The 27,470-nt window shown below is 30.4% G+C and overlaps 1 protein-coding gene across 2 annotated transcripts; it reads left to right on the top strand.

Annotated features, from left to right (window-relative positions):
- Positions 1-79: 79 nt before the first annotated feature.
- LOC129223356 (cytochrome c oxidase subunit 4 isoform 2, mitochondrial-like) lies at positions 80-21,457 on the top strand. 2 transcript variants are annotated; one of them, XM_054857930.1, is made up of 4 exons: positions 80-218; positions 12,094-12,381; positions 12,819-12,950; positions 21,152-21,457. In XM_054857930.1, exons 2-4 carry the CDS (start codon positions 12,105-12,107, stop codon positions 21,286-21,288), a joined length of 546 nt encoding a protein of 181 aa, XP_054713905.1. In that variant the 5' UTR covers positions 80-218; positions 12,094-12,104; the 3' UTR covers positions 21,289-21,457. The 2 variants fall into 2 exon arrangements, with proteins under 2 accessions (XP_054713905.1, XP_054713906.1); XM_054857931.1 differs by lacking the exon at positions 80-218 and adding an exon at positions 445-627.
- The last annotated feature ends 6,013 nt before the right edge of the window (positions 21,458-27,470 follow it).

Raw genomic sequence — 27,470 nt, forward strand, 5'->3', positions numbered from 1 at the left:
GGCATGTGCACTTTTTTAATTTTATTAAACAAATAATTGTGTTTAAGCTGAAAACTTTTGATGGCTTGAAATTCAACAGCTAAAATTTTTTGAATGAAAATATCTAATGAAAAACAGTTTTTACTTTACGAAATAAGTTTTTCATATTATTTTGATTTCTTAAGCCTGGCAACAGACGGTATTGTATCTCTTCAACTTCTACGGCTCTGTAGACTAAAGTTAGTGAAAAATTAATATTTTGTTATATTATTTGTTCTTTTAATTTATTTTTGAAAAAAAAAGTAATAATTTTCATTGCTAAGTAGTACCAATATGTAAGTTAAATTGTATGCCATCCTTAAAGGCAGTCTTAATGTGAAGGTTAAAAGGTCTTCGCGCTGTTTTTGTATGCGTTTGATTATGTCTCTAAAGCTGGGCATTATTACATTTAAAATTTAAAACGTAGTATTAATAATTGTTCCTAGTGATCAATTGGATTATTTTTTAATTCATTGCTTATATTTGAGACCAAATGGAACATTTTTGCTGAATGAAAGATTTGACTGCTGATCTATGATAACTTGATAAGTTTATAATTTTGAACTTGATACCAATTAACAATAGTAAGGAAAAAAATTTCTAGTCGAAGTAAGCAAAAACATTATCGAATCTTTAAAAATATTCTATTAAAATTATATCAAGTGGTTTGGCACAAAAGTTACAAAAATAGATGTTTAAAATCTATTACAGAAACTCAGTGTTAAAGGACATGGGTCTCATTCAAAGAGGCATGTATTTTACAAATTTAAGCTTTGTTTAAATACAAAGTCAATATATCAACATCTTGTTATACTGCTCTTGTCAGAAGACAACAAAAACAAAATGCATCAAAAACCTGGATATAACCGAGGTGATAAAAAGTATACACATTCATTTAGAAATAATGATAATATGCCGTGTCTGCACACAAGAAAACTCATTTTTTGTAAATTACAATATTAGGACAAGTGTCTGAATACAAACTACAGCAAAAAATATTTTACATATGTTATTTCAAGAGGAAAAAAGAAATTGAAAATATTCCTACTTTCTCTTGATAAAATAAGAATCCTAGGAACTAAACTATTAAAATAAATGAGAAATGCTTTTCATGACAAATGCAATTGTCACAAGTTCAAAGCAAGGTTTTATTTACTTGAAATTTTTATTACTCAAAGTTTGTAGCTTAAAACTTTGGCGGTAATGTTTCTGGTAAAAGTCTGGTTAATTAATTTTTCAGCACTTTACAGGGTTGGTATAAAAACCGTTTTTTTTTTTTTTTTTTTTTTTTTTGAAAAAAAACAAAAAAACGTTTTTTGGTTTAAACCATGTTTGTTTGGGTTTTTTTAACTATTTGTAAGAAAAACAATTTTATTTTAAGAAAATCATGAAGTTTTTATAAATTAATAGTTAAAGGATGTTTAATATTTATATTTGTACCTAATTTCTTTGTAATTAAATAATTAAGAGTAAAATATTGTAATTTCATTTCCTCATATGTCAAAATTTCTATAGGAGAATATTGTTTGAAAATCTCAACTATTATGAAAAATACAATATGTAAATGAGTCTTGGTTTAAATAATCAAAGAAATAATTTACTGTGATAGTTCAGACATCATTAATTACAAATGGCCAAGAATAAATTCTTGCAAATTAATTTCCTCATAATTGCAGCTATCTACTATAAGTTAAAAATAATAATAATAAAATTAAAATCATGCATGCGTAAACATAGAATAGTAAACATAGCTTAAACATAGAATAGTATTCTGCAGTATCTACAAATGAATCATAAGTCTGTTATACAACTTTAAAAATCAAAAGATCAACACATATTTTGTTTAAAGATTTTAAAAAAAGTTTCAAATCATGTAATTTTTCCCCTTAATGTATCAGTAAAAACAATTATATAAACAGGACTAGCAGGTTTTAAGAAAATTATTATGCTTTCCCATTATAGACTTTATTTCTCCTGGTTTAATGCATATATTTATTTTAAATCATAGACAAAAAACTCATTTTAATTAAAAGTCTCAGTACAAACTTAAATGAAAATGCTCTTTTAACATATTTTAATAATGAAGACTGTCATCAAAATTAATGTTTATTGATTATTCCATCATTCATACATGAGACTTCTTTTTACTTCCTTTTATGAATGAATTGATGTGTGCATCACACAACTTCCTTTTACACCAATGTAATGTTATTCCCTATTATCGGCAATTTTAATGTGATTCAGCAGTTAACTCTTTAAATATCACCAACAGTTGCCAAATTGAAACCAAATTTAAAAAAAAAAAATCGCCAAGTTGGCGACCAAAAGATGGCAATATATTGCCAACTGCCTGCCAAATTATAACACCACTTAAGTTTGCATTGAAATTAACAATGATTTCCCCCCAAAAAGGTGCTAAAGACCCCTTTAGAAACACCTGAATGTAATCAAAAGAGGAGGTGCACAACTAAAGACCCCACTAGGAGTCGACGTACCGAATTTCAACTTTCTAGGACATACCGTTCTTGAGTTATGCGACATACATACGTGTACGTACATACAGACGTCACAAGAAAACTTGTTGTAATTAACTCGGGAATAGTCAAAATAGGTTTTCCGGTGTCTATACGTTTTTAGGTATATATGTACGTGCGGTCAGGTCGGAAAAAACTCAACGTTCATTTGGGGTGAGCAAAATAGAAATTAAGGTTGATTTTTGAGTGAAATTTTTTTTGTGAATACAATACTTCCTTTTTTGTAAAAGGAAGTATTGTATTCGCAAAAAAAATTTGACTAAAAAATCAGCCTTAATTTCCATTTGGCTCGTCCCCAAAACAAAGTTTTGACGATTTTATTTTTAAATATGCGTGTTTTTTATTTATTTATTCATTAATTTTTTTTAAGGATTCCTTAAGGTCAATGAATTTACTTCTAAGTACTACATGAACATTATGCACTAATATACTTTGAATGTGGACGGAATACATCTTTAACGTTTCAAGCCATTTAAATACTAAATCCAATATAATGCCACCAAGATGCTAGACAATGAGCGGCTTTACCTAGGAACATTGTCATAATGATTATAACACGAGGGCAAGGTTATTAAATAAACCCATACCTCTCTTGAGTTTTTTAAAATTAATTCAATCATAACTTCATAACATATATAAGTTTCACTGACGAATTCAGAAACTATTTCTGTGTGAATTTCACAACAATTGCTGATTCGTTCTTAAAGCCATGATACAGTTGAGATAACATATTGATACTACATTCCGTTTCTATTAAAAATCATGGTTTTTCTAAGAAACTACCACATGATTTCTTTCATTTATCTTTTATTAGCTAAAAAAGAAATGTATTACTTCGCAAATAGGTTTCTAGATCAAAATGACTCTTTTAGGTGCGCCTGCACATTTTCAAAAAAATATTAATTATTGATTCCATCAAAGAAAAATTAATGGACGAATCGCGATAATGCGGTCTCTTGAATTTGAAGCCAATGAGTTAAATGTATTCTGCAACTCTGGGCCTCTGACTCCAGTAATACTTCTTCAGCAAACAAAAATGCTTTTATTCAAAACATGCTGTGTGTGTGTGTTTTGTGTTCTTTTTAATTAGGCTATGTAAAAAAGTGCAAAGGAAAGGTCAGTTAAAAAGTAATAAATAAAATAGTGAAATTAATTAATCCTTTGGGGGGGGGCACGTGCCCCCTGTGCCCCCCTAAAATCTGCTACTGGAATGAATGGACACACGAAGTATCCATTTTGATGATCCCCAAGTTATTTACAATGGGTTTTCTCGTGACGTGCGTATGCAGTGTTAGTTCACGCTCAACTATTCATAACATGGGTCCCAGGGACCTAATAATGAAATAGATTCGGGTCCTTTGCTGGGAAAAATGAGTCCCTTAAACTTTAAACAGAAAATCTGAGCGTATAAATGAATAATATAAAAATATTTATACTTGGGGGGAAAAAACTATCCACATAGTGATTTAAAAAAATCATGAAAAAAACTAAATTGGTTAATTTTGCCTTAGTGTTTTGTGATTATTATTGTAAAATTATTTTCCAATAATGCACTTGCAAGACTTAGTTATGTAAAAAACTATCGATCAGTTATGATTACCCCAGCAGGAAAAATGAAAACTACGAATAAACGTCTTTTAAGATTTTTTTTTTTTTACAAGATAAATAAATCCAAATGAAGAAAAAGTAACTCGCCCCATGTTTTCGACCATACTCTTTCAGAAAAGAATATTTTTGAGAAATGGGAAACAATCCAATATTACATGTTACTAGCGGTAACCGCACAACTTTTCCTGTAGTAGAAAATTGAAAGTTCATTTGGTTCGCCTGTATATTTGCAAATAGCTAATGGATGATGAGTTTGCTCGTCCATGTTATGGTGATTCGCTCGGTATTCCTGCAGAGGAATTAATTCCATCTATGGTGGCTTAAAACTGGATAAAAAAGAACAAAACCGAATTCTCGAAAAAATGCTTTGAGGTTCACACCATCATGCTACAACTAATTTTGTACCAAATTATATGTATGTGTAGTATGTATGTCAAGAACGGTATGTCCTAAAAAGTTGAAATTTGGTACGTAGACTCCTAGTGTGGTCTAGTTGTGCACCTCCCCTTTTGGTTGCATTCGGGTGTTTCTAAAGGGGTCTTTTGCCCCTTTTTGGGGGAAAAATCATTGCTAATTTCGATGTATGCTCAAGTGGTGTTATAATTTGGCGGACAGTTGGCGATATATCGCCAGTCTTTTGGTCGCCAAGTTTTGTCACCAACTTGACGACAAATTTAGCGTTTTTTTTTTTTTTTTGTTATTTTAATCTGGTTTTAATTTGGCCATATTTCGAGAGTTAACCATTGAATCATATTAAAACTGCCAACCTTTGGAAAATTTATCTGTATAAAACGTTTTCTTTGGCTTCGATTCACAACAAACTTGAGGTGAAAGTATTTATAGTGTTTCTTTGTTTACTCCGAGGCACTATTATCGTTAAATTGGAGTAAAAGGAAGTCATGTGACGCACGCATCAGCTGGTTTTTTATTGGGATCAAGAAAGTTCTTGGAAATTCTTGAAAATTTGGCATTAGACTTTTTTTTATAAGAGCACAGAGTTACATGAATATTTTCTGTTTTCATAATTTTATATATTTTCTTTTCTTGCTCTGACTGCATGGTCTATCAGGGATGCAAAAAGTGCGCAGGTATAAACTTAATTTTCTGCCTACTCTAAGTATTCTTGGACTTAGTTTTTTTTTTTTCTCTTGTCATTTAAGTATTCTAGTGTTAACCTATTTTTACACTATACATCTCTTCAATGGTACATAATCTATCTCAATAAATCTTAAGTAATGAAGCAAATTAGGTAGTATATGAAGTTTTGATTGAAATACGCTTTTTGGACTATTTTGAAATGCAAAAGACTAAAAAATAATGACAATTAAAATGTTATAAAAGATCTACTTTGTTTTTTTCATGTAGTTTTAGAAAAACTTAGTTGGTCTGCTTTGTATATTTATCTACATAATAGAAAAGCTGCATAGATTTAAAAAAAAAAGAAAAGAAAAAAATAAATAAATGAAAACTATTTACAAAAGTTGCATTACCTTAAAAGATATAAGTTTCTAAATTTATAAAATCTAATTTATCTTTAAAGCTTTGCTAGTTACTTTGCATTAATTAGGTTTTACTCTTTGCAAAAATATGTAAAATTTGTGAAAACATTTGGGGGAAAACAATCAAACTTTTGAAGAAAAAAAAAACATTTTTTTTTAAACCACCGTTTAAACCAAACAACCTTGGTACTTTAACATATTGTTTTCTGATCATTTATTGCAAACTTAAATTGTAGTAATTACGAAATTATTGCTAGAGATAGATTTTTTAGAATACCAGCAAAGAAAAAAATTAGATTCATTATTCATTTGGAAAATTGCAAAAGAAAAAATAAATAAAAATCAAGCTCTTTTTTTTTTAGCTGTTCATCAGTAGTTTCTCATCATTATTGCTGCATGTTTAAAGCTTCTCTTATTTTGAAAAATCATTTTGGAGTTAAAACTTATTTTTTTCAATATTTTTAGTGATAGTCAAAAAATATTTTTCAAAAGCTTTAGATTTATAAATGTATGTCCTTGGTAGAAATTTTTTTTTAGTTCAAATGGTAGCTAAGCTAGTTACATTTCACTTTAATCAGAATTTTTATAAACGTTTGTCCAAAGCATTGATCAGATCGTAGCAATTCAATTTTCACAAAACATTAATTCAGATATTCTTATGAAATTTTTTTTTTCTGGAAAAATTGCATTCTGTAAGTGATGGAAAGTCAGGAAAAGTCATGGATTTCAAACCTTGAAATGTGGCAGATACCCTGGTTATTGCAACTGTGAAATATGCAAATATATTGATAATAGTATAGCTCCCGGGAGGAACGATCCAGTCCAGAATTGGGTCCGCTTTGCGACCCTCTCATGAAGTTCCGCATTGTAAAGCAACCCCATTTGCAAAATTTCACATTGTAAAAGTAGCCCCATTCACAAAACTCCACATTGTAAAAGCGGCTCCATTCACAAAATTCCTCACCATAAAAGCGGCTCTTTCACAAATTTTCACATCATAAAATAAATAATTTAACAAAGGGTCAATAGGGATTGGGGATTAACATAGTCGCCATATTTAGTTATTCACAAGAGGGAATCAGACAAGATGCTTAAATGCCTAAGTTTATAAGAGCAAAGCAGAATTAAATGTTTATTTAACTGCAAACTAATGAAAATAATGTAAAATGTGCGGGGGGGGGGGGGGGGGGGGTTGGGGGGGGATTATTTTAAATAGTTTTCTTGAAGAAGTAATATTTTTCATTTAAAATTCATTTTATCCTCATTGTTTTGGATGCTAATGTGCTAAAAACCATAGTATTTCAACTAAATTGTGGTTTCATGAGGATTTTTTATTGAGCAATCACCAGACTTAGATAAAATGAAAAGCTTTCTGCGAACACAAATCCTAACTGGAAAATTTTCTGCAAATAATTATTTCGCCTAACTCACCCTTGAATAAAAAATTAAATTTATATTCAAATATGAAAGAGACAAAAAAAAGGCTTTAAATCATTTATTTTATTATTATTATTATTTTTTTTTTTTGCAATAACATTTTCAGTCGGACCTCCATATATCGAAGTAGCAAATTTCCGGAAAAAAAATTCGATATATAGAAATTCCGATAAATAGAAACAATCTTATTTTATCATAAAAATCTCTTAAAACATTAAAATTAATGCTAATTTTCGTGCATGAAACCCAATTTCTAATTTATACGAGCATCGGATTAAACGAAAGTTAATAACTGGAAAATTAACAGAAATTACATTTTTGTGCTTTCATACATCTTCATTCTTCGGCAGTTCCACTTGATTCGCAACATGAGAGGATTTTCGTTTTGAAAATGTAATCGAGAGAAAACTAAAAAATCAATCTACTTAACTTGAATGATTTTACTGAAGCTAAACAGACTAAGAAAGATGATCAACAGACAAAAAGGATAACTTGAAACTGATTTTACAGTGTTATTGGTTACAACTTAGATTTGAAATAAACTTGAGGGAATTTAAGAACTCCAGAACGGAACAACGATCTATCTACACACCCCTCAAACCATGATTTCTTATGAGTTTCTTAGCAACCTTTAGTAAACATAATTTTCTCCCGTAACCTTCATTTTTCAATGAGACAAACAATCTAAAGTGGAAAAAAAAATCTACGAATGTCTCGAAATTTTTTTTTGATATATAGAGATTTTTTCGATATATAGAAACAATTTTTCTATGTAATGAACATAGAAATTTGCTGGGATTTCGATATATAGAAAATTTCGATATGTGGAAGTTCGATATATGGAGGCTCGACTGTAGTTTGCTTATTTCTCACCAACTGAAGAAAACTACCAAAACCATTTTTTTTTACACATGTGCTTTAAAAGGCTCTTTTGGAGAAAGGCTTTAACAGAAAGAAACTCTAGGATTTTCTTAAAAAATCCCTTTAAAAAAAATTGTTTTTTTTTTCTTCTTTTTTATATCAACGTTAGCAGTTTGAAAAAAAATTTCTGCAGAGCCAAAAATTTTCTGCGAACGCCGTTCGCACATTCGTCTATATTATGCAAGACTGGCAATCACGATTGCTTATTGCTTTCATTTGACTGTTTTTGACGTTCCTATGATTTTGTTTTCCCACCAGCACCCTCTGCAGCACCACCATCAACCGGCTGCCTCACGATGCTGCTCCTCTAGCAAATACCGTCTCTAGGTTGCGTCCATATCCTACACTTACACGCATACATACACGCATGTACACACACACACAAACATATACATACGCCTACACACATACACACACATACATACAGACACGTACACATGCATACAGATACCTACACACTCATACCTGCACACAGACACAAATACATGACTATACACACATACACATACCCCCTACACACAAACACAGATACTCCACCCCCCCACACACACATAAACAAACACGCCTATATACACACACACTCGTGATTGCGAAAAACATAATTTGAATTAAGAATGTCAAAGTTCAAATTATTATTATTTTTCTTTTTTTGTGCTACTAGTTAAGATCTAGATCTTACTGTTTGGTTTAATCACCTTCTTTCGCCATTCTCAAGATGGAAGTAGACAAGATTCTTTAAGTGCTGTCGTTTTCTAAAATGGAATTAGAAGTTTATTGCTGTGTGAACTATTAAAAATAACACAAAATTTGCCCCTTTTTCTTTTTTGGATAACTCTTAGTTTATTGAAAAATCCAAATTTTTATAATTCAAATTTTACCTTTTGAATATTATTTTATCCTCATTGCTTCAGACAATAATCTGCTAAAAATGGACTATTTCATCTAAATTGTAATTTTTTTGAGGCTTTTTAATTATTACTTTTATGCAACAAATTCAAAAATTAATTACTTTAAATTTTTCACGTTTTGCTTTTCATGACCAAATATATACTTCTAAATTAAATATATATTTTAAAGAGTGTCCTTCCACCTACAGGGTTCATACACTTTTGGTTAAAAAAAGTTCCCTGACTTTTCCAGGTTTTCCAGGTTGTTTTTTAGAAAATTCCAGGTTACTCGCTTCATTCAAAATTTAAGTTTAAATAGTAATATTTTCAAAATAATTAAAATTGTTTAAAGTAGCGATGCAGAAGAACTGAAACTTCTCTCCTTAGATTAAAAAAAAAAAAAACTTGGTTTTTTTTTCGTTTGTTTTCTCTGTCAAAATTTTAAGTTTTTTTTAAACATTTTGTTCAAAATTGTTTTAATTTGTTTACTATTTGTTGAAAACAGAGTACTTTCAACTTATTTTAGCGTTTCTTTGATGTCACGCGTAATATTATAGCATTTTGCTGTAGTCCTGCAGCAACCTTTTAGCATCCGCTTTTGGTTTACAATACATTTTATTTTCTTATAAGTAGGTTAAACGAAACATATTGAGCAAAATGCAAAGCTAAATTTCAGTATAAATATGATTAACTTGTTGCATCAATCGGCGTACCATGTAATGCATAGTAACAAAAATCAACATCCGCCAATCATAGGCCAATGCCAATAATCTTTTTTTTTTTTTTCACATATTAAAGGACGCTTACATTAAAATTTCAAACTTTCTTTTCCAGAAAGTAATAGTTAATTTTCAAAAATTCATAACTTTTTGCACATTTAATGTTATTTTCAATATTACACATTGATATAAACGTCCAATTCTGTTTCTGGAAGTTTAAGTCTACTTCCATTGTGCAAACGATCAAATATGGCGACAAAGTGAAAAATTTAAAATAATAAGTAGATTTTTGGATTTGTAGTATAAAAGTAGTAATAAATAATTAATAATCCTTAAAAAACTACAATAAAAGCAAAATAGTCAGTATTTAGCACATAAGAGTCTAAATCAATTAAAACAAAAAAAATGTTATGAAGATTAAATTTTGCATTTTTCCAGAAAATAATTACAAATCATCCGGAAAAAAAGGGCACAATTTGTGTTGTTTTCAATAGTTTGCATTGCAATTAACATCCAATGCCGTTTTCGGGAACTTAGGCACTTGAAAAAGGCTTGTGTACTTCCATCTTGGGAATGACCAAATATGGCGGCTATGCCCAAAAATAAGAAATAACTTTTTTTTAATTTGTTGCATGAAGACAGTTAAAAAATAAATCTTCATGATACTACAATTCATTGAAAAGTTTTTATCACATTTGCGTCCGAGGCAGTGAGGATAAGATTAAGTTTTAAGAACAAAATTTTTCATTTCTCAAGGAAATTATTTCAAATAATAATACAAAAACAATTTGCAGACCATTTTTTGTTGTTTTCATCAGTTTTCAATTAAAGAAAACATCCAATTCTGCTTTGTTTTTAGAAACTTAGGCATTTTTGGATCGTATCTACTTCCATCTTGTGAATGACCAAAGATGGCGACTATGTTTAACACGTAGCTGAAATGATTTTCCGATCAACAAAAAAAAAAAAAAAACATTTTCCCCGATCGACCCTCCCATCTACAGGTTGTGCTTCCGAAGCAGTAAATTGTCTTCTCTCCTGTTGAGTTTGTGCATAATTGCTGTTCACCTGATTTTTTTTCCCTTGGGAACTACTGAGAGTCAAAAATGGCGGCTGCTGAAGATTTTTTGGGTCGCCACTTTTTTCATTGCTTTAAAATTGTTACAATTTTTTTAAATACATCGATAAAAATGAAGATTAGATCTTATAAAACGAAATTCCCTGGGAAAAAATTGGGAAAAGAAAAATTTTGGGGGCACATTTGGAAAATTCCTTGACATTTTTGATTAAGTCATTTTCCCTGATAATTCCAAGTTTTCCCGGAGCGTACGAATCCTGAACCGAACAGAATGTTGTGGCAACCCATCTAAAATTTAAGGCAGTAGAAAGAAATGCGTTCCCCTCACTGACTCCATGTAAGAAAATCTTCGCTCTTTTGGCGCATTTTTCGTTGTGAAAAAAAAACGTTCATTTTTCGATTGTAGTTTTTAAGTGCCAGCGTCGGTTTAGATAAAAATTTACAATTTTTTTCGTGAAATCACAATAAAAACGAAGACTAGATCTCATAGTACTTAATTCCTTGGGAAAAAAATGGAAACAAAAATTTTGGAGGACAAAATTTGAAAACTCCCTGACTTTTCCCTGACATTTTTGGCAGTGTCATTTTCCCTGACAATTCCTGGTTTTCCCGGAATTCCCGGAGCGTACGAACCCTGACCTAGAAAGTCATGGGAAATCATGTGTTTCAATTATAATTGAATTTGGTAATGGATAGTCGGAATTTTCAACAAAAAAAAAAGAAAAAAAAAAACATTGTATGCATTTAGATTTTTAACTGTTAAATACGTTTAAAGTTATACTTGATATAAATTTTGTCCATGAAATAAAAGAAATTGACAATAATTTCTTTTTCTCAAAAATAAAGAAAATAACAAAAAATTTTTGCTTTTCACAAAATAAGGACCCAACAAATAAAACATGGAACGATCCATGAGCTCAGAAAATGTTTTGCACTAAAATAATTGTAAAAAAAAAAAGGTTGCAATAAAATAATTGTGCTATACAACTTGAAAACAAAAGAGTTTATTGAAAACTGAGCATATAAGTATGTTGGTAGGATGCACATGCAGTTGGTAGAATTATGATTCTTGATTTGAAATTTTGTATATTTTTAATTAAAACCCCATAAGGTGCATTGAGATTTTTCCAGGTTGGCAACAATGCTGTAGTTTAATATCTTTCATCTTTGAAGGGATTTTTTTGAGGATGAATTCAGATTTGTGTATCTATCTATGTATCTTTTCATACTACTTAGAAATGAATGTTTTGAATTTTCCTTTCATTTCAGAAACTTATTTGCTTATTCATTGCATTTGAAAAGGTATTCATAGTAAAATATGAGTGCAATAAAGTGCTTTTCAGATAATCTGGTATTTTAATTTCAATGTGTTTTCTTTTTTTTTTTATACAGAAAATTCCAAAATGGCATTCTTGATGCGTACTGTGTCTCACAAGCAAATTTTAAAACTTATGAGTAGCCCACTTATGCTGAAACATTTAGCTGCAATACATGGTCGAGCTCGTATTGGCAATAGAGATGTTGTAGGATTTGGAGTCAATGGAGAATATTCATACATTGATCGAGTAGATTACCCAATGCCTGCAATTCGATTTCGAGAAAATACATCTGAATCTAAATCTCTTCGAGAAAAAGAAAAAGGAGATTGGAAAAAATTGACATTAGATGAGAAAAAAGCCTGTAAGTATTAAATAAAATGAATCTAAATGTTGAAATATCTCTAAGAACACACACACACACAAAAACAGATTAAGGGCAATTTTGTGAACAAAGGCCACATTATGACATGTAGAGGCATTCTGTATTCAGTAACATTTGTTATATAATGAGAAAAATACATTTCCATTTACATGACTTTTTTTAGATAAATTTGTCAAACATGTCATTTGTGAGTGCTTTTGTTTTTCTATATCATACTCTGCAAAAAGCCCTATGATTATCTAAAAAAATAGTAGTGTAGTGCTGTATTATTAATCTGTTAATTAAAGAAGTATATTGATTGTTTAGTTCATCAGCACTAATTGCTAAGATAATAGTGCAAGTAAAATATTTTTGTCTGCAGTTACTTTTTATTTTAAAACAAAAAGAACTAATATTAATCTCTTCTTTTATTTTAGTATATAGGCACAGCTTTTGTGCAACTTTTGCTGAGCAACGTGCTCCAACTGGAGATTGGAAATATATAATAGGTGGTGTTTGCATCTTTATGAGTCTTACACTTTGGTCATATTATTTCATAAGACTTTATGGTAAGATTTTTTTTTTTTTTTTTTTTTGTCCTTTTGTATGTTGCAATGTGCTTTTTGCCATTGAAACAATGATAATAATCATTTTAACTTTTTACATGATGTGGGGAAGGTGAAGAACATATATCCTATGTCCGCTGCTATAAATCGTCTACCCAAACTTTTAAAAACGATTTTTGCATTTCTAAACTAATTTTTTTATAGTAATTTTTGCAAATTCTTTAGTTAATGGTTTTATGTGTTGAAATACTGTCGGCCCTGCTTAATCGAATATCGTCGGTTCTAAGAAATATTATTTGATTAAGCGGAGAAATTTTATTTACCTTTCAAATTGACAACATTTGTCTTAAAACGCAATAATAATAAATCATAACTATATAGAGGGAATAATTAATGATATAGGTAAAACTTTTTGAAATAAAATAAAGGACAAAATAGTTTTCCTAATTAATTTCGAGTACATATGAAAACTATTCAAAGTAATTTGCAACTTGAGCTATGAAATTTTTATTTTTCCATCTTTTTTCATTACACTATTTTTTGAAAATGTTCATAATAGTGGATAGCTTGTTCAAGGTCTTTTGGGAACGCATTTTTTGACTCTTTTTCCCCTCCTCGTTTACTATGTTTTACATTAACATTTCATTTTCATTAATTTATTGTCTAAAATGTGCATATTTCTGTGTGTTATTTAATTTATTTCTTGACTGCACTATCTATTGTTTTTTCTTTTGTAATGGCAAAGACGGAAGAAATTTGATAGAATAGTGGAAATGTTTTGAAGGAATATGCATGTGATTTTACTTGCTTGTTGCCGAAAAAAACTATTACTTTGCATTTTTACATCAATAATTTTTCTCACTTAATTTATTTCTATTTTTTTTTTTTTTTTTTTTCTAAAGCTGATCAATATTCGAATATCTAGGGGGGGATCTTTAACATTGATTCGGTTCTGGGAGGTTTTTATTCATATAAACAGGGTACAGTGAAACCTGTGTAAGTTGACCACTTGCAATGCAGTACTTTGGTGGTCAACTTATAAAGGGGGGGGGGGGGGGTAATGATTTTTTTTTTTTTTTTTTTTTGTCATTTCTTGCACCATGTATTCTTTTTTTTTTTTTTTTGACTAATTGACACTTACTCTTTCCGCTCAACTCACTTTCATTGTTTAACATTACTTGGAAAAAATAATTTCAAATGCTATTCAAATATTTTTAGAGGTTATTTTCTCAGAATGACGTACAATGTGTCATGTAAATTTAAAATTTCAGTTAATTGATCAAAAAAAAAAAATAATAAATAAATAAATAAAAATAAATCATTGTTTATAAACAGTTATTTGGTATTAATAGTTCCTAAAAATTTATTGCTAATCAAAAATAATAAACTTTTCGCTTATTATTTTTTTTCTCATATACATTTAATACATTTATAACCATGATGATCTACTTTTCAACAAAATAACTCCCTATTGAAGTTTGTAGTTTTGGAAATTCCATATGTGTCAGCTAATTTTCTCTGGATTTATCCCTTTTCAATTAATTTTAATACTTCATACTTTTTATCAATCTCAAGTTCAACTAACTTTCTTTTTGAAGCCATTTTATGTAAAACTATAACACAAACAGCATAAAGCTGAACTCTAATAGTTCTAAAAGGCAGTTGAAAATGAAAATGTCCTAGTTCTTAATCCCTTGCACCAGAAATACTGCAATGCAAGCAACGTTTACTCTAGCACAATTCCAGTGCTGCCACAAAATATTGCGACTGGAAAAAAATACTTTGTACTTTTCTACTGACACATGTTTTCATTGAACAGAGAGTACAAAAGGTAATCTCAAATAGAACAACAAAAGAAAAACAAGTTTGGAGAATAAAAGGGTTCTTAGTATTTTTCCAATGTGGGTTAAACTTACAAGGAGCTTTAGTTATGCTGCTGTTTTATTTAGTTGGTAAAATGCTGGTCTGGCATCAAAAATATTCTTGGAAAGCTATAAAAAAATAATAATAAAATAATTTGCTAAATTAAGTTTTAAAAAACAACCCAAGTGGTCAACTTACAAAGGGTTTTTTACAATACTCCAAACCAAATTTGGGGTACATTAGTGATCAAGATAGACAGGTGGTCAAGATAGAAAGGTGGTCAAGTTACAGAGGTTTTCCTTCATTATACGAGATAGGACTAATTCCGTTCCTGACAAAAGCGGTCAACATAGACAGGTGATCAACTTACAAAGGTGGTCAACTTTACAGGTTTTACTGTATTTGTTTATCCATTACCCGATTAAGAGCCACTGTCTGTAAGAATCAGGCAGTTTAGGGCATTTGTGATTGTTGACATTTTTAGTTTTCTTTATTTTTGCATATGTTGTTCTTTATCGTGAATGTAATGTAAATCCAAAATATGAGCTTTGTATGACTTACCGTTTTTGGGAAATTTAATTTTTAAATTTAGGAGACGTGGCACATTTTTGCGTGTTTTTCAAATTTGCAGATTTTTAAAGTTCTTGTTGCTTCAAGCGCCCTTATAATGACATGGATTTTTAAATTCCATACTATTATGTGGTCATGTTAGATAATATTACAGCTGTCAAATCTGTGTCACTACGAGGACAACGCCCATAAAGTCCGTTTAAAAATGACCGAAAATGACATTTTTTACTATATTCAAGGCCAATTTTCTCAAAGCGTCTTCATGATGACACCAATATTTTTACATCAATTTGTAGCTACACTTGCATACTTCAAAAATATGTTATAAAATTGGTGTCACTATACGAGCGCCAGAAGATATTAGAACTTTTATTTTATAAATTTCACAAAAACGCAAATGTTTGCAGAAAACCTAACTACCACCTCATAGCAGAGATCTGAAACTAAGTTTGATAACCAACTTGTTTGTCTAACATTTCAACTAAAAAAATCGGTGTCACTCCGATTACTTTCAGAAATATAATCGTTCAAAATTAGTATGTTATGGGGTTATTTAAAAAAAGATTTTTCAAATTCGAATGGCTTTTCGCACCGTTTGTTTTCAACTTTATTGTAAAATTACAGTAGTGACGACTAAAATAAAATGTTGTGTTTTTAATGTTTTTTTTTTTTTTTAAAACTTTATAAAAAGCATTACAAACACAGTTAAATCAATATAGGTACAGATGACGTATTGTGTAATGGGCATTATAGGCTAAAATACTAATACTAATATACATATTTTTTCAAATATAGTACTAATTTTTTGTCTGGCTAAAATACTAATACTAATATACATATTTTTTCAAATATTTACATTAAGAATGCAACTATTTATTTTTACTTAAATTAAATAAACATAGTCTTATATAAGATAAATAAATACCTTTGTGCTGAACAATAAAGTAAGACAGAACAACGTTAGAAGAAGCACAAATTTGCAAATAACAGCAGACATGTGTTTCGGCGTTACAGGGAACGCCTTTTTCAGTGCAAAGAAATAATGAGCTTATGGATGAAAAGACATCCGACAAAAGGATGTCTTTTATCGGATGTCTTTTCATCCATAAGCTCATTATTTTTTGCATTGAAAAAGGCGTTCCCTGTAACGCCGAAACACGTGTCGGCTGTTATTTGCAAATTTGTGCTTCTTCTAACGTTGTTCCGTCTTACTATATAGTCTTATATAGTTATGAACATAATATATTATATAGCTAGTGTTCATTCTAGAGGAAAAAATGGCAGGGTGCTGGTCTTTGAAAGGGGCATTGTTATCATAAAAAGGGCACTATTCAATGCACCCTCCCCCCACCCCCCCACCACCAAAGAGCAATGACGCGCCCACTCAAAAAGTACTTAGCGCCTCCCCCCCCCCCAAAAAAAAGGAGAAATAACAGTTTAAAACATCTTGTAAAAATTCAAACAGTGTAGTCTGCACCATGAGTACCCCCCCCCCCCCCCCGTTCAATGGCCACCACTGACTTCAGTATTAAATATAGTGGTATTTTCCAGTCAATTGTCTTTAGAAAAGGCTTCGCTTGACGAACTAAGCACATTTTCCCCACTCCCTAAGGAGCATTTAGCTAATGCTGAAATTTGGCTTTTGGGTGTTTTTCAACATTATTTTGGGTTATAAATTTGACTACTTATTCTGTAACAGTAAAAACTCTAGGCATTTTAAAATCCTTTGAATTGCAATGTATGAAGAACAGTATTTAATTACAAATCCCTCCTTCCCAGATAAAAAAAAAAAAGAAAAATCTGTGTTACATCATGAAATATTTTAGTAGACATCAAGACCATGATGAGTGTAAATTAAACTGTTTAAAAACTATTGCATTTCAATCCAAACATTGAATTAAAATACCATGAACTCATAAGTTTAGTATTTTTTGCAAAAAAATCAGTGATAACCAATGAGGAAATAATGATTAAAATCCTATTTGCAATAATTAATAGACAAGACTAAAAACAAAAACAATTATTTTTTTAGTATTTAAAATGAAAAACAGTACATATATGCTAATTAAAGTCGCACATGTTAAAATATACATTCCAATTGTTAAAAAAATTGAAATACTTACAAGATGCAATAGATTGAAATTTCAAACACTGGAATTAATTTTTCGCGGAACATCCCAAAAATACTGTTGTGATTTATTGAAATAAAACATAAAATAAGCTAATCTTGAGTTGCCTATGTCAAAACAACTTCCAATTGTCAAATATATTACAATATTTACAAGATGCAAAAGGATTGAAATCTGAAAGATGAGAAGCGAGTTTCCACCAAATGCGAATTCAATGTTGCCATGGTTTCAAAAACAAAGTATTTTTTAAAAATAAAACAAAATACTCTAATATAAATCAGCATGTGTCAAAATAATTTCCGACTGTCAAAAATATTAAAATATTTTCAAGATGCAATAGGATTGACATCTCAAGCGCGGTGGACGATTTTCTGCGATGCACGTGTTAAGTATACTGACACATTTTAACAAAATCAAAAATTGCACTGATAAAACGTTCAAAAAGAAAAAAAAAAAACACAAATACATGCACAATTCAATGAATGCCAAAGGAATTCAAGCACTAGATAAGCTTTCATAACTTTTTCAATCACTTAAAAATGAAGTTTTTTCCTAAGCCCTTTTCAAGTTTCATCAAGAGCATACCAACCCTGTTCTATTTTGCAGAAGAAAAAAAGCCTGAACCATCACTAATCTTCGTATTTTATCTGCTGGCATCTATATTCTTTTCTTCCAACTCTTTAAATTTCCTTTTAGCAGAAGGCAAGTGTCGTTTGCGTTCTTTTTTCAAGTACCCCTTCTACTTCTCCTGGAACAAACATCCCCTGATCCTACAGCAGAAAATACTATGAAATGTTTACTCTCATTGTTGATTCTCAGAAGATCAAAGATGGGGCTTGAATAAAACAATCTTTCCCTCTCCCCTTCGCAGATGACCGAACCCCTTCTAACACCCTTTTAAGTTCCCTGGGAAGAAAGAAGAACTTGCTTTTGTGCCCAATTGATAAGCCTGTCTGAATTCTGAGAATCTCATTTACTCTCTTTGCCTAGGTGTTTTCTTCCCCTTTTATTTGTGGGACTGTTTTTAGTGTGAAATTTTGGGGACAATGACAATACTAGGACCTTTTTGTGACTGATCGCTGGGCAAATGAAATTGCTGGATATAATGGGGTTCGATAAGAAACTTGTGATATCTTTTTAAAAACACAGAAAGCAATTCTTTATTTTTGAAAAGGGCAGGGCGCATTCTGCTGATATGAAAAAGGGCAGGGCGCTGCTCCCTTCAAGAATAGCCTAGCGGGAACACTAATATAGCAAGCATTCAGAATCTGAAACATTATTTGAGGATGACGTAGATTAAAACAAAGAAAATGGAAAGCATCAAATCAACCAGTTTCAGAAAGACGGTCCTCTCTTATTGAAATCTGGTAATTTTGTAGCACTAAAGGATGGGAAAACAGGGTATCCCGGAGAAATAGTAGAAGTTGACCATTTGCACATAAAGGTCAAATGCATGGTAAGAAGGGTTGGAATAAATAAATTTGTTTTTCCGGAAAACAGGGCGAGTATTGGTATGTTAATCTAGCTATATTATGCACAATAGACCTGTACCTATATCAAAAGGAGCATTTTCCGTTCAAGATAAAGACGCTCTTACTGCCCATAGCTGTTTATGTTAAAAGTTATGCTTCTTTGTAAAAAAACAAAAACTATCTGGATGTGAAAAAATTAAAAGAAAAAAATGATAAACAAATAAAATAAATTTAAAAAATAAATAAATAAATGGAACAAAACTGCCACAACTTACTAACTTGGAATGATTATATTTCCAAAAGTAATAGGAGTGACATCAATTTTATCAGGCCAAATGTTAGAAAAACATGTTGGTCATCAAACTTAATTAGTTTCAGATCTGTGCTATGAGGGGGCTAGTTGTAGTTAGATTAGCAAATGGTCAACTACCACTTTTTCTCCGGGATACCGTGTTTTCCCAAGCTTTAGTGCTACAAAATTACCAGATTTCAATAAGAGATGACCGTCTTTCTGAAGTTGGTTAATTTGATTTTTTATGTCTTCTTTGTCTACGTCATCCTCAAATTTTGTTTCAGATTCTGAATATTCGCTATGTAATGCATTATGTTCATAACTATGCAATACATTATGTTTATTTAGTTTGGGTAAAAATAAATAGTTGCATTTTTAATATAAATAACAGATAAAAATTAATATGATTGAAAAAATATGAACATTACTATGACTATTTTAGCCTATAATGCACATTACACAATATGTCCATCTGTACCTATATCGATTTACTGTGTTTCTAATGCTTTTTAAAGAGCTTTTTCACAAAAAATATTAGAAACGCATTATTTTAGCCATCATTACTGTAATTTTACAATAAAGTTTAAAACAAACGGTGCGAAAAGGCATTCGAATTTGAAAGTCTCTTTAAATAACGCCATAACATACTAATTTCAAACGATTATATTTCCGAAAGTAATAGGAGTGCGTTAGATCGTTGGATAGCTGATGTTTTAGCTGATGTTTGATGTGATCATTTTTTTTTTTATCGTACCTATATCGATTTACTGTGTTTCTAACTTTTTAAAGAGCTTTTTCACAAAAAATATTAGAAACGCATTATTTTAGCCATCCATTCGAATTTGAAATTTTTTTAGTTGAAATGTTAGACAAACATGTTGGTTATCAAACTTAATTAGTTTCAGATCTCTGCTATGAGGGTGAGAGTGGTAGTTAGATTAATCATTTGCGTTTTTGTGAAATTTATCAATTAAAAGTTCCAATATCTTTTGGCGCTCTTATAGTGACACCAATTTTATTACATATTTTTGAAATATGCAAGTGTAGCTACAAATTGATGTAAAAATGTTGGTGTCATCATGAAGGCGCTTTGAGAAAATTGGCCTTGAATATAGTAAAAAATTTCATTTTCGGTCATTTTTAAACAGATTTTGTGGGCGTCGCCCTCATAGTGACACCGATTTGACAACTGTAATAGTATCTAACATGACCACATAATAGTATGGAATTTGAAAATCCATATCATTATAAGGGTGCTTGAAGCAACAAGAACTTTAAAAATCTGCAAATTTGAAAAACACACAAAAATGTGCCACGCCCCCTAAATTTAAAAATTTAATTTCTCAAAAACAGTAAGTCATACAAAACTCATATTTTGGATTTACATTACATTCACGATAAGGAACAACATATGCAAAACTAAAGAAAATTAAAAATGTCAACAATCACAACCTGCCTGATCCTTACAGACAACGTCTCTTAAGCGAGGCTGATAGTATTTAAAGCTTATTAGCTATATAAAGAAAACTACTCAAAGTTGCTGCTTATATTAACTTTTAGCTTTTTGTTTTAATATTTGCTATTTTACTCTGTTTTGTTAATAGAAAAATAACTTTTTTGAAGTCCATTTGATTGCCATTTGTACTTTAAATTCTTGTTGCAATAATACAATATGTATTTTTGTAAATACTAAGTTATTGTTTTTAATGCTCATTTCTTTAAAACTTTGAATTTGTAATAATTTATGTTGATTTCCTTTGAATTGATGTTGATTTTCCACCTATTACTTCCGTATTCGACCTTTTTTCACTCCTTAACCACTGGCATATTATTAATTTATTTTTTGATGATACCATTCACATGGTGATTTCCTTTCAGTATACCCACCTCCTCCTTATTCTATGACTCCAGAGCATCAAGCTAAGATGTTGGAAACAATGATTCAACTTCGTGTTGATCCTATTGATGGACTTACATCTACCTATGACTATGAAAACAATCGATGGAAAAATTAGGTTTCACACATTTATTAATATTATTCATGTATCTTAATAGATTTAAATAATGAGAAATGTATATGTAACATGAATGCTTCAGTAAACATTTTTTCTGGGTTCAAATTGTTCATGTTCTGTAAATGTATTTACAAAAATTTTTGAAATAAAAGTCGGAAGATTATTACTATTAATCTTTTTAAACATCCAAAAACAAAACACTCATAAAAGACAGAACAATGGTAGTATATAAATTGATGTTCAAGTATAATACAGTTAATTGTGTTAGCTCATTTTATTTATTTGTTATGAATTTACATGCATTGCACATGGTATCCATGCAATAAAATAATTCTAGTCATGAAAAATCATGATTTTCAGCAAAAAAAAATGTTCTAAATTCATGGAAACTGGCAATTGGTCATGAATTTTGAGTCCTAGAATATTCATAAGTACTAAATTTTACTGACTGGATGTAAAACTTATGTCTTTCATAGCTTACTTTTTTATGTCAGTTCTATTTTTTTATGTTTTAAAATCCAAGGGTGCGTTCATAACGTCGAACGCATTAGCTAACTGGTCATTCAGAAAGTGTAACTCTTAGTTTCGTGAAACGAAATTCTTAACGAAATTCACGAAGGAAAATGGTGGTTTGCTCAGAAAACATAGCGGCTCCCAGTGCATGCAACGTTTATGTTTCAAATGTGATATATGTGCAGCTCATAATGAGTTTATTGTTGAGCATATGAAATCTTGTTTGGAAAAAACATCAGGGTTTTTGCAGGATTGAGAAAATTTCAATTAAAAAAATCGAAATAAATACTTCACACTTTAATTATTTATTTGTTCTAGACAACTGACAATAAACATAATAATAATAATAATAATACATTTTGAATTTTAATAGCCTTTACAAATGCATTGTACTTTACTTTTAGTCAAATAATTTAAACACACCTTTGCCTACTATTTCTTAACGGGGGGGGGGGGGGGATGTGTTGGATATTTTAAATTAAAAACACATTTTGCATTTTCCTGTAAATCATCAAGAAATAATTCAAAATACCTTGTTTAAGTCAGGTCATATCTGATCTCATAAAAGTTAGTAGATTTATAGTGAACTGTTTTCTATCCAAAAAGCATCGGCGTTGCTTATTTTCCGCATATACCAGGAAATACACCAATTTAAGAGTAAACAAGAGAGTGTTTTCTATACATTTTATTCAGATTTTTTAGAAATTAACAGTATTTGCACAGTGGGGCTGAAAACAGAATGTGTGAACATATTTTTTATTTGTTTTAAGAAAATGTACTATTTGTTGTTTTGCGCTAAGAAACAATGATTGAATCTAAAAAATTATCATAATTAAGATAGAATTTAATTGAAAGGAATCTTGGAATTTGTTTTTTTATTTTATTCAAAAGAATAATCTTCTAGTCATTTTTTTTTAATCACTAACTTCAAAAAACACATCCTCCGAAAAAGCAATGATCTGCGTCGTCTGCTAACCTGTCCGACATCTTAATTTTTAACTGATCCTTCAAAAAGTGAACGCAGGTAACAGAAAACCGAAGAGTTATCGTTCGTTAAGCTAGTGAGTTTTGTTACAATTTATGAACGCACCCCAATTGCATCCACTTATAAAACATTTTCTCATACTTGCCAACTCGACTGTCTGACAACTCCTGTTTTTCACATCCATCTTCCGATTTCCCATTTTTACCATTTTCTCCTGTTTTTGCAGTTTTTTCAGTCACTCATCAAAAAGTTTCACTTTCTTCTCAATAGATGGCGCCCATTTCTAGTTATCCACCAATGCCAGGTGCCAGGGGAATGCAGAACTCGATTTTAGTGCATAAGAATATGGACGATAACCAATTTTCTTTTGCAGGGATAGGAATTTTATAACAATTACGCTTTAGAGCTCCAAAATAGGTTTTCAGCTATTGATGCCAAAATTCGAATCAGCTCTTGTACTCTCTAAGGCTAACTTGTCGGTACATTTTTGTTCGATTCCGTTCATTATTTCTTGAAATATATCAGTCACACACAAGTGATGACAAAAAACGTTCGATAACTCATCCCCCGTTTGAGCTACTGACACTAAAATTGAATCAGCACCTGTACATGTTAGGGGTTTTTTTGATTCTGCCTGTTACTTCCTAGGGAATAGAAGGCACGCATAACTCAAAAGGCATTCTATTGCTCCACTCCCCACCCCCCACCCCCTTCACCTAGAGGAATTTGCGCCAGAAACTAATGGGCAGAAGTTCACATAGGGGCCAAGGGCACCCATACAGGGGGCAAGGGGGGGCTCAAGCCAACTCCCCTTTTGAAATTATAACGTTTTCTTTACGAAAATGTAAAAACATTGTTTTTCCAGCCATTAATGAATAAGTTATTAAAAATTTCAAATTTTAATGACTCTAATCTGCCCTGAAATCGGTTTCCTCGTAGAAAATATCCAGCTAAACCATAATGAAAATATTTGAGCCCCCCCCCCCTTTTCAATTTTGCATATGGGCGCCCATGATAGGGGCACGTGTTTGCCGAATTTCGTTCGATTTCATGTAGTAGTTTTTGCTGTACAGCCGCCACAAAAAAACGGTCACACACATGGAAGGCACACGGACACACACACACAGACACTTTTCAAAAATTTGCTCGAAATCAATATTTTCTTCCATAGATACAGAAGAATGTAAAAATCAAAGATTAACACATATTTTGTTTAAAGATTAAAAAAAAGTTACATGTCATGTAATAATTTATGTAAATGTATCATTGAAAGGACATTCAAATAGGACACATAGACTTTAAGAAACTCTTTATGTTTTTCATTGCAGACAATATTTCTCCTGGTTTAATGCATTTAAGAATTCAATTTCTTTAAAACAAAATAATTTTAACTAAAACCCTCAAATAAAAAAAGTTCTGAAAAAAAAATTTCCAGTCCTACTTTATTCTGTATTGTTTTTCAGTACAAATTCAAATAATGAAACTAGACTTTTAGCACACTTCAATAATGAAGACATTTTACTATTAAAAATTAATTTTAATTTATTCTACTATTCATACATCATCCTTTTATTATATTGGGATTTAAAATGTTTCTAAACGGTGAAAAAACATTCAAGTTTGTTATGAGAGCAGAGTTACTTAAATACTTTCTGCTTTCAAAATTTTTTACATCTTTCTTTCTTCTTGCTTGTCATCTATTGTGGATGTCAAAAAGTGTGCAATTTTTTTTTTCTTCTCATTTAAATATTCTACAGAGTTTAGATTTATATACACTACAGATTGCCTCAATGATTCATGATTTATCTTTATAATTCTTAAGTAATTAAGCAAATTAAGTAGTAACATTAAATTTTGGCTGAAATATGCTTTTCGGGCTACTTTGAAATATAAAAGAGAAATGGAAGAAAAATAAATGAATAGACAAAGATTAGGATTTTTTCCCTATCTAATTTTAGAAAAACATAGTAGGTCTGCCATGTACCCAAAAAGAAAAGTTGCATTGATTTAAGAAAGAAATTCTTCTTTCTTAAATCAATACAAAATTTATTTAGCAAATGTGCATTACCATTAAAAAAAAAAATTGCAAATTTATTAATATATAATTTTATCTCTAGAGCTTTGCATTCATGGAAACATTTGGGGGAAAACGATTCAGTTTTTCAAAAAAAAAAAAACATTTTATTGAAAAAACCACTGGGTATAAAACCACACAACCCTGACAGTCGACAGAAAAAAACTATAATTGTAATTCATGAAATACATGCCAGCTCAGTCATTTCCAGCTGAGGACTGCTGTTTTGTGCTTATTAGCACTCATCAGCCCGGCATAGGAAAGTGACTGAGCTGGCGGTGAATTTCATGTATTTCTGCTTTAGCCCTGGCTAATGGTTGGTAATTTGCTGAATATATAATGGTAATTGTTCATAAATATGGAAAATCAATTAAGTGCTAATACTTTAAAAACTATACAGCTGAAACAAAAATTATCATCATCTCACAAATTGTTAGAAAGGTGATTAAGAATTTACAAAAGAAAGCACTTGGATTTGAAATTTTACAGTAGTTTAATTTTTGAAGTTTTACATCATATGAAATAAAAAATATTGCATACTTGCCAAATCTACTGGTTTTTCCGAAAAGTTCATTCATTTTGAGCATTTCTCTAGATGGTGCATGTAATGTAAGGAACTTGCATTTAATTGTACTTTGATGGATATTAACCTAACAACTTTTACCTAAAAACCAATGAAAAATGATATTGCTTTGTGTCTGAATTATCCACTGAATTTTTTTGCAGTAGTTGTTGGCAGGTATGATATCGTTAAAAAACAATGAAATAAAAGCAATCATTGTAATCAAAGTATAATAACAGTGAATCATGGTGCAGGAACATTAGGCATTCTACAAGATACTTTATTCATAACATAACATAACAGGCATGTGGGGCAGCTATACTGTCCAATTGTCTCCATATTATTACTTATGCTTTATAATATTTGTTTGTAGTGTCTATGTGTTTTCTGAGTAAAGCATGTTAATTCTGGTAACTGTATTGTTGAACAGAATTTTTTTTTATGCAGCAAACACAAATATGTAATACATAATAGAGTGAAACTTCTTTGGAGCAACCACTCTCCGTTTTTGATAAAAGAGGTTGTTAATGGAGGTTGGTCGCTCTTAAAGTTATTTTGCGAACATGCAAATATAGCACCATAGTTGTTATTTACTTTCTTTCTGCAGTATATTAATCAAAAACATTATGATAAGAATGTATTTAAATATAACTTCTTTTTTAAATTTTAAATGTAAAATATACTTTTTACAAGATTTTTCTATTTAAAAACTAATACAGTCGGATCTCCATATATCGAAGTAGCAAATTGCCGGAAAAAAATTCGATATATAGAAATTTCGATATATGGAAATGATCTTATTTTATCATAAAGGTATCCTAAAACATTAAAATTAAAGCTAATTTTCGTGTATGAAACCCATTTTATAATTTATACGAGTATCGTATTAAATTAAAGTTAATGATTAAAAAATTAACAGAAATTACATTTTTACGCCAACCATTCATCTTCATATTCTTCGGCAGTTCAACTTGATCGCAACATTAGGGGAATTTCGTTTTAACAATGTGATCGAGAGAAAAGTAAAAAGTCAATCTACTTAACTTGAATGATTTTTACTAAAGATAAGTAGACTAGAAATGATAATCAACAAACAAAAGGGATAATTTGAAACTGATTACACTGATTTTACAGTGTTACTGGTTACAGCTAAGATTTGAAATAAACTTGAGGGAATTTAAGAACTTCAGAACGGAACAACGACTAACTACATAGCCCTCAAACCCAGGTTTTTTATGAGTTCCGTAGCAACCTTTAGTAAACGTAATTTTCTCATCTAACCTTCATTTTTCATGAGACAAACAGTCTAAAGTGGAAAAAAAAATCTACGAATGTTTCGAAAATATTTCGATATATAGAAATTTTTTCGATATATAGAAACAATTTTTCTATGTAATGAACATGGAAATTTGCTGGGATTTCGATATATAGAAAATTTCGATATGTGGAAGTTTGATATATGGAGGTTCGACTGTAGCTTTAAAATATATGAATAAATTTGCCTATGCTGTGTACGATCTCTATGTTCTAGTGCTTTTCTTTTGTTGTTTCTCTTTTTGAGTTTTCTCTAACAAAAATTCCAACATTTTCTTAATGCTGAGGTTTACGATTTGCTGGTCGTTGTGAGAGGTTTCAATGGTCTTTCTCAGAGGTATTTTAACATTAGTTATATACAGGGGAAATTTGGTGCCTCAGAAAAGTGCTTGTTAATGGAGGTGGTCACTATATAGAGTTGGTCGCTCATAGAAGTTTCACTGTACTGGTTAATTACAAAAATACATTAGAAATGCATAAAGCAACACGTTAAGAAAACAAATTACTGAAACTGGTTCAAAAATATGCAGCGTTGTAAAATGCTACTAAAATACCACCATGTTTAAAAATTTTAGAAACAAATAACTGCATTTCACTTAACAGTTCATTTATTAATGAATTCCATTCTTCATTCATGAGTAGCAAAATATTCAATTACAGAATCAAAAAGTATGTTTAATGAGTTGTTTTTAAAAGGGTATATTCTAGGTATGTATTTCTAATAATAATAGCTA

This window comes from Uloborus diversus, chromosome 5 (genome assembly GCF_026930045.1).
Source record: "Uloborus diversus isolate 005 chromosome 5, Udiv.v.3.1, whole genome shotgun sequence".
Lineage (NCBI taxonomy): Eukaryota > Metazoa > Arthropoda > Arachnida > Araneae > Uloboridae > Uloborus > Uloborus diversus.

Excerpts from the sequence above, each read along its gene's own strand:
- LOC129223356 (XM_054857930.1), top strand. The coding sequence starts at position 12,105 with ATGGCATTCTTGATGCGTACTGTGTCTCACAAGCAAATTTTAAAACTT. Across the intron at positions 12,382-12,818 it reads ATTAGATGAGAAAAAAGCCT|TATATAGGCACAGCTTTTGT; the intron begins GTAAGTATTAAA and ends CTTTTATTTTAG. Across the intron at positions 12,951-21,151 it reads TTATTTCATAAGACTTTATG|TATACCCACCTCCTCCTTAT; the intron begins GTAAGATTTTTT and ends ATTTCCTTTCAG.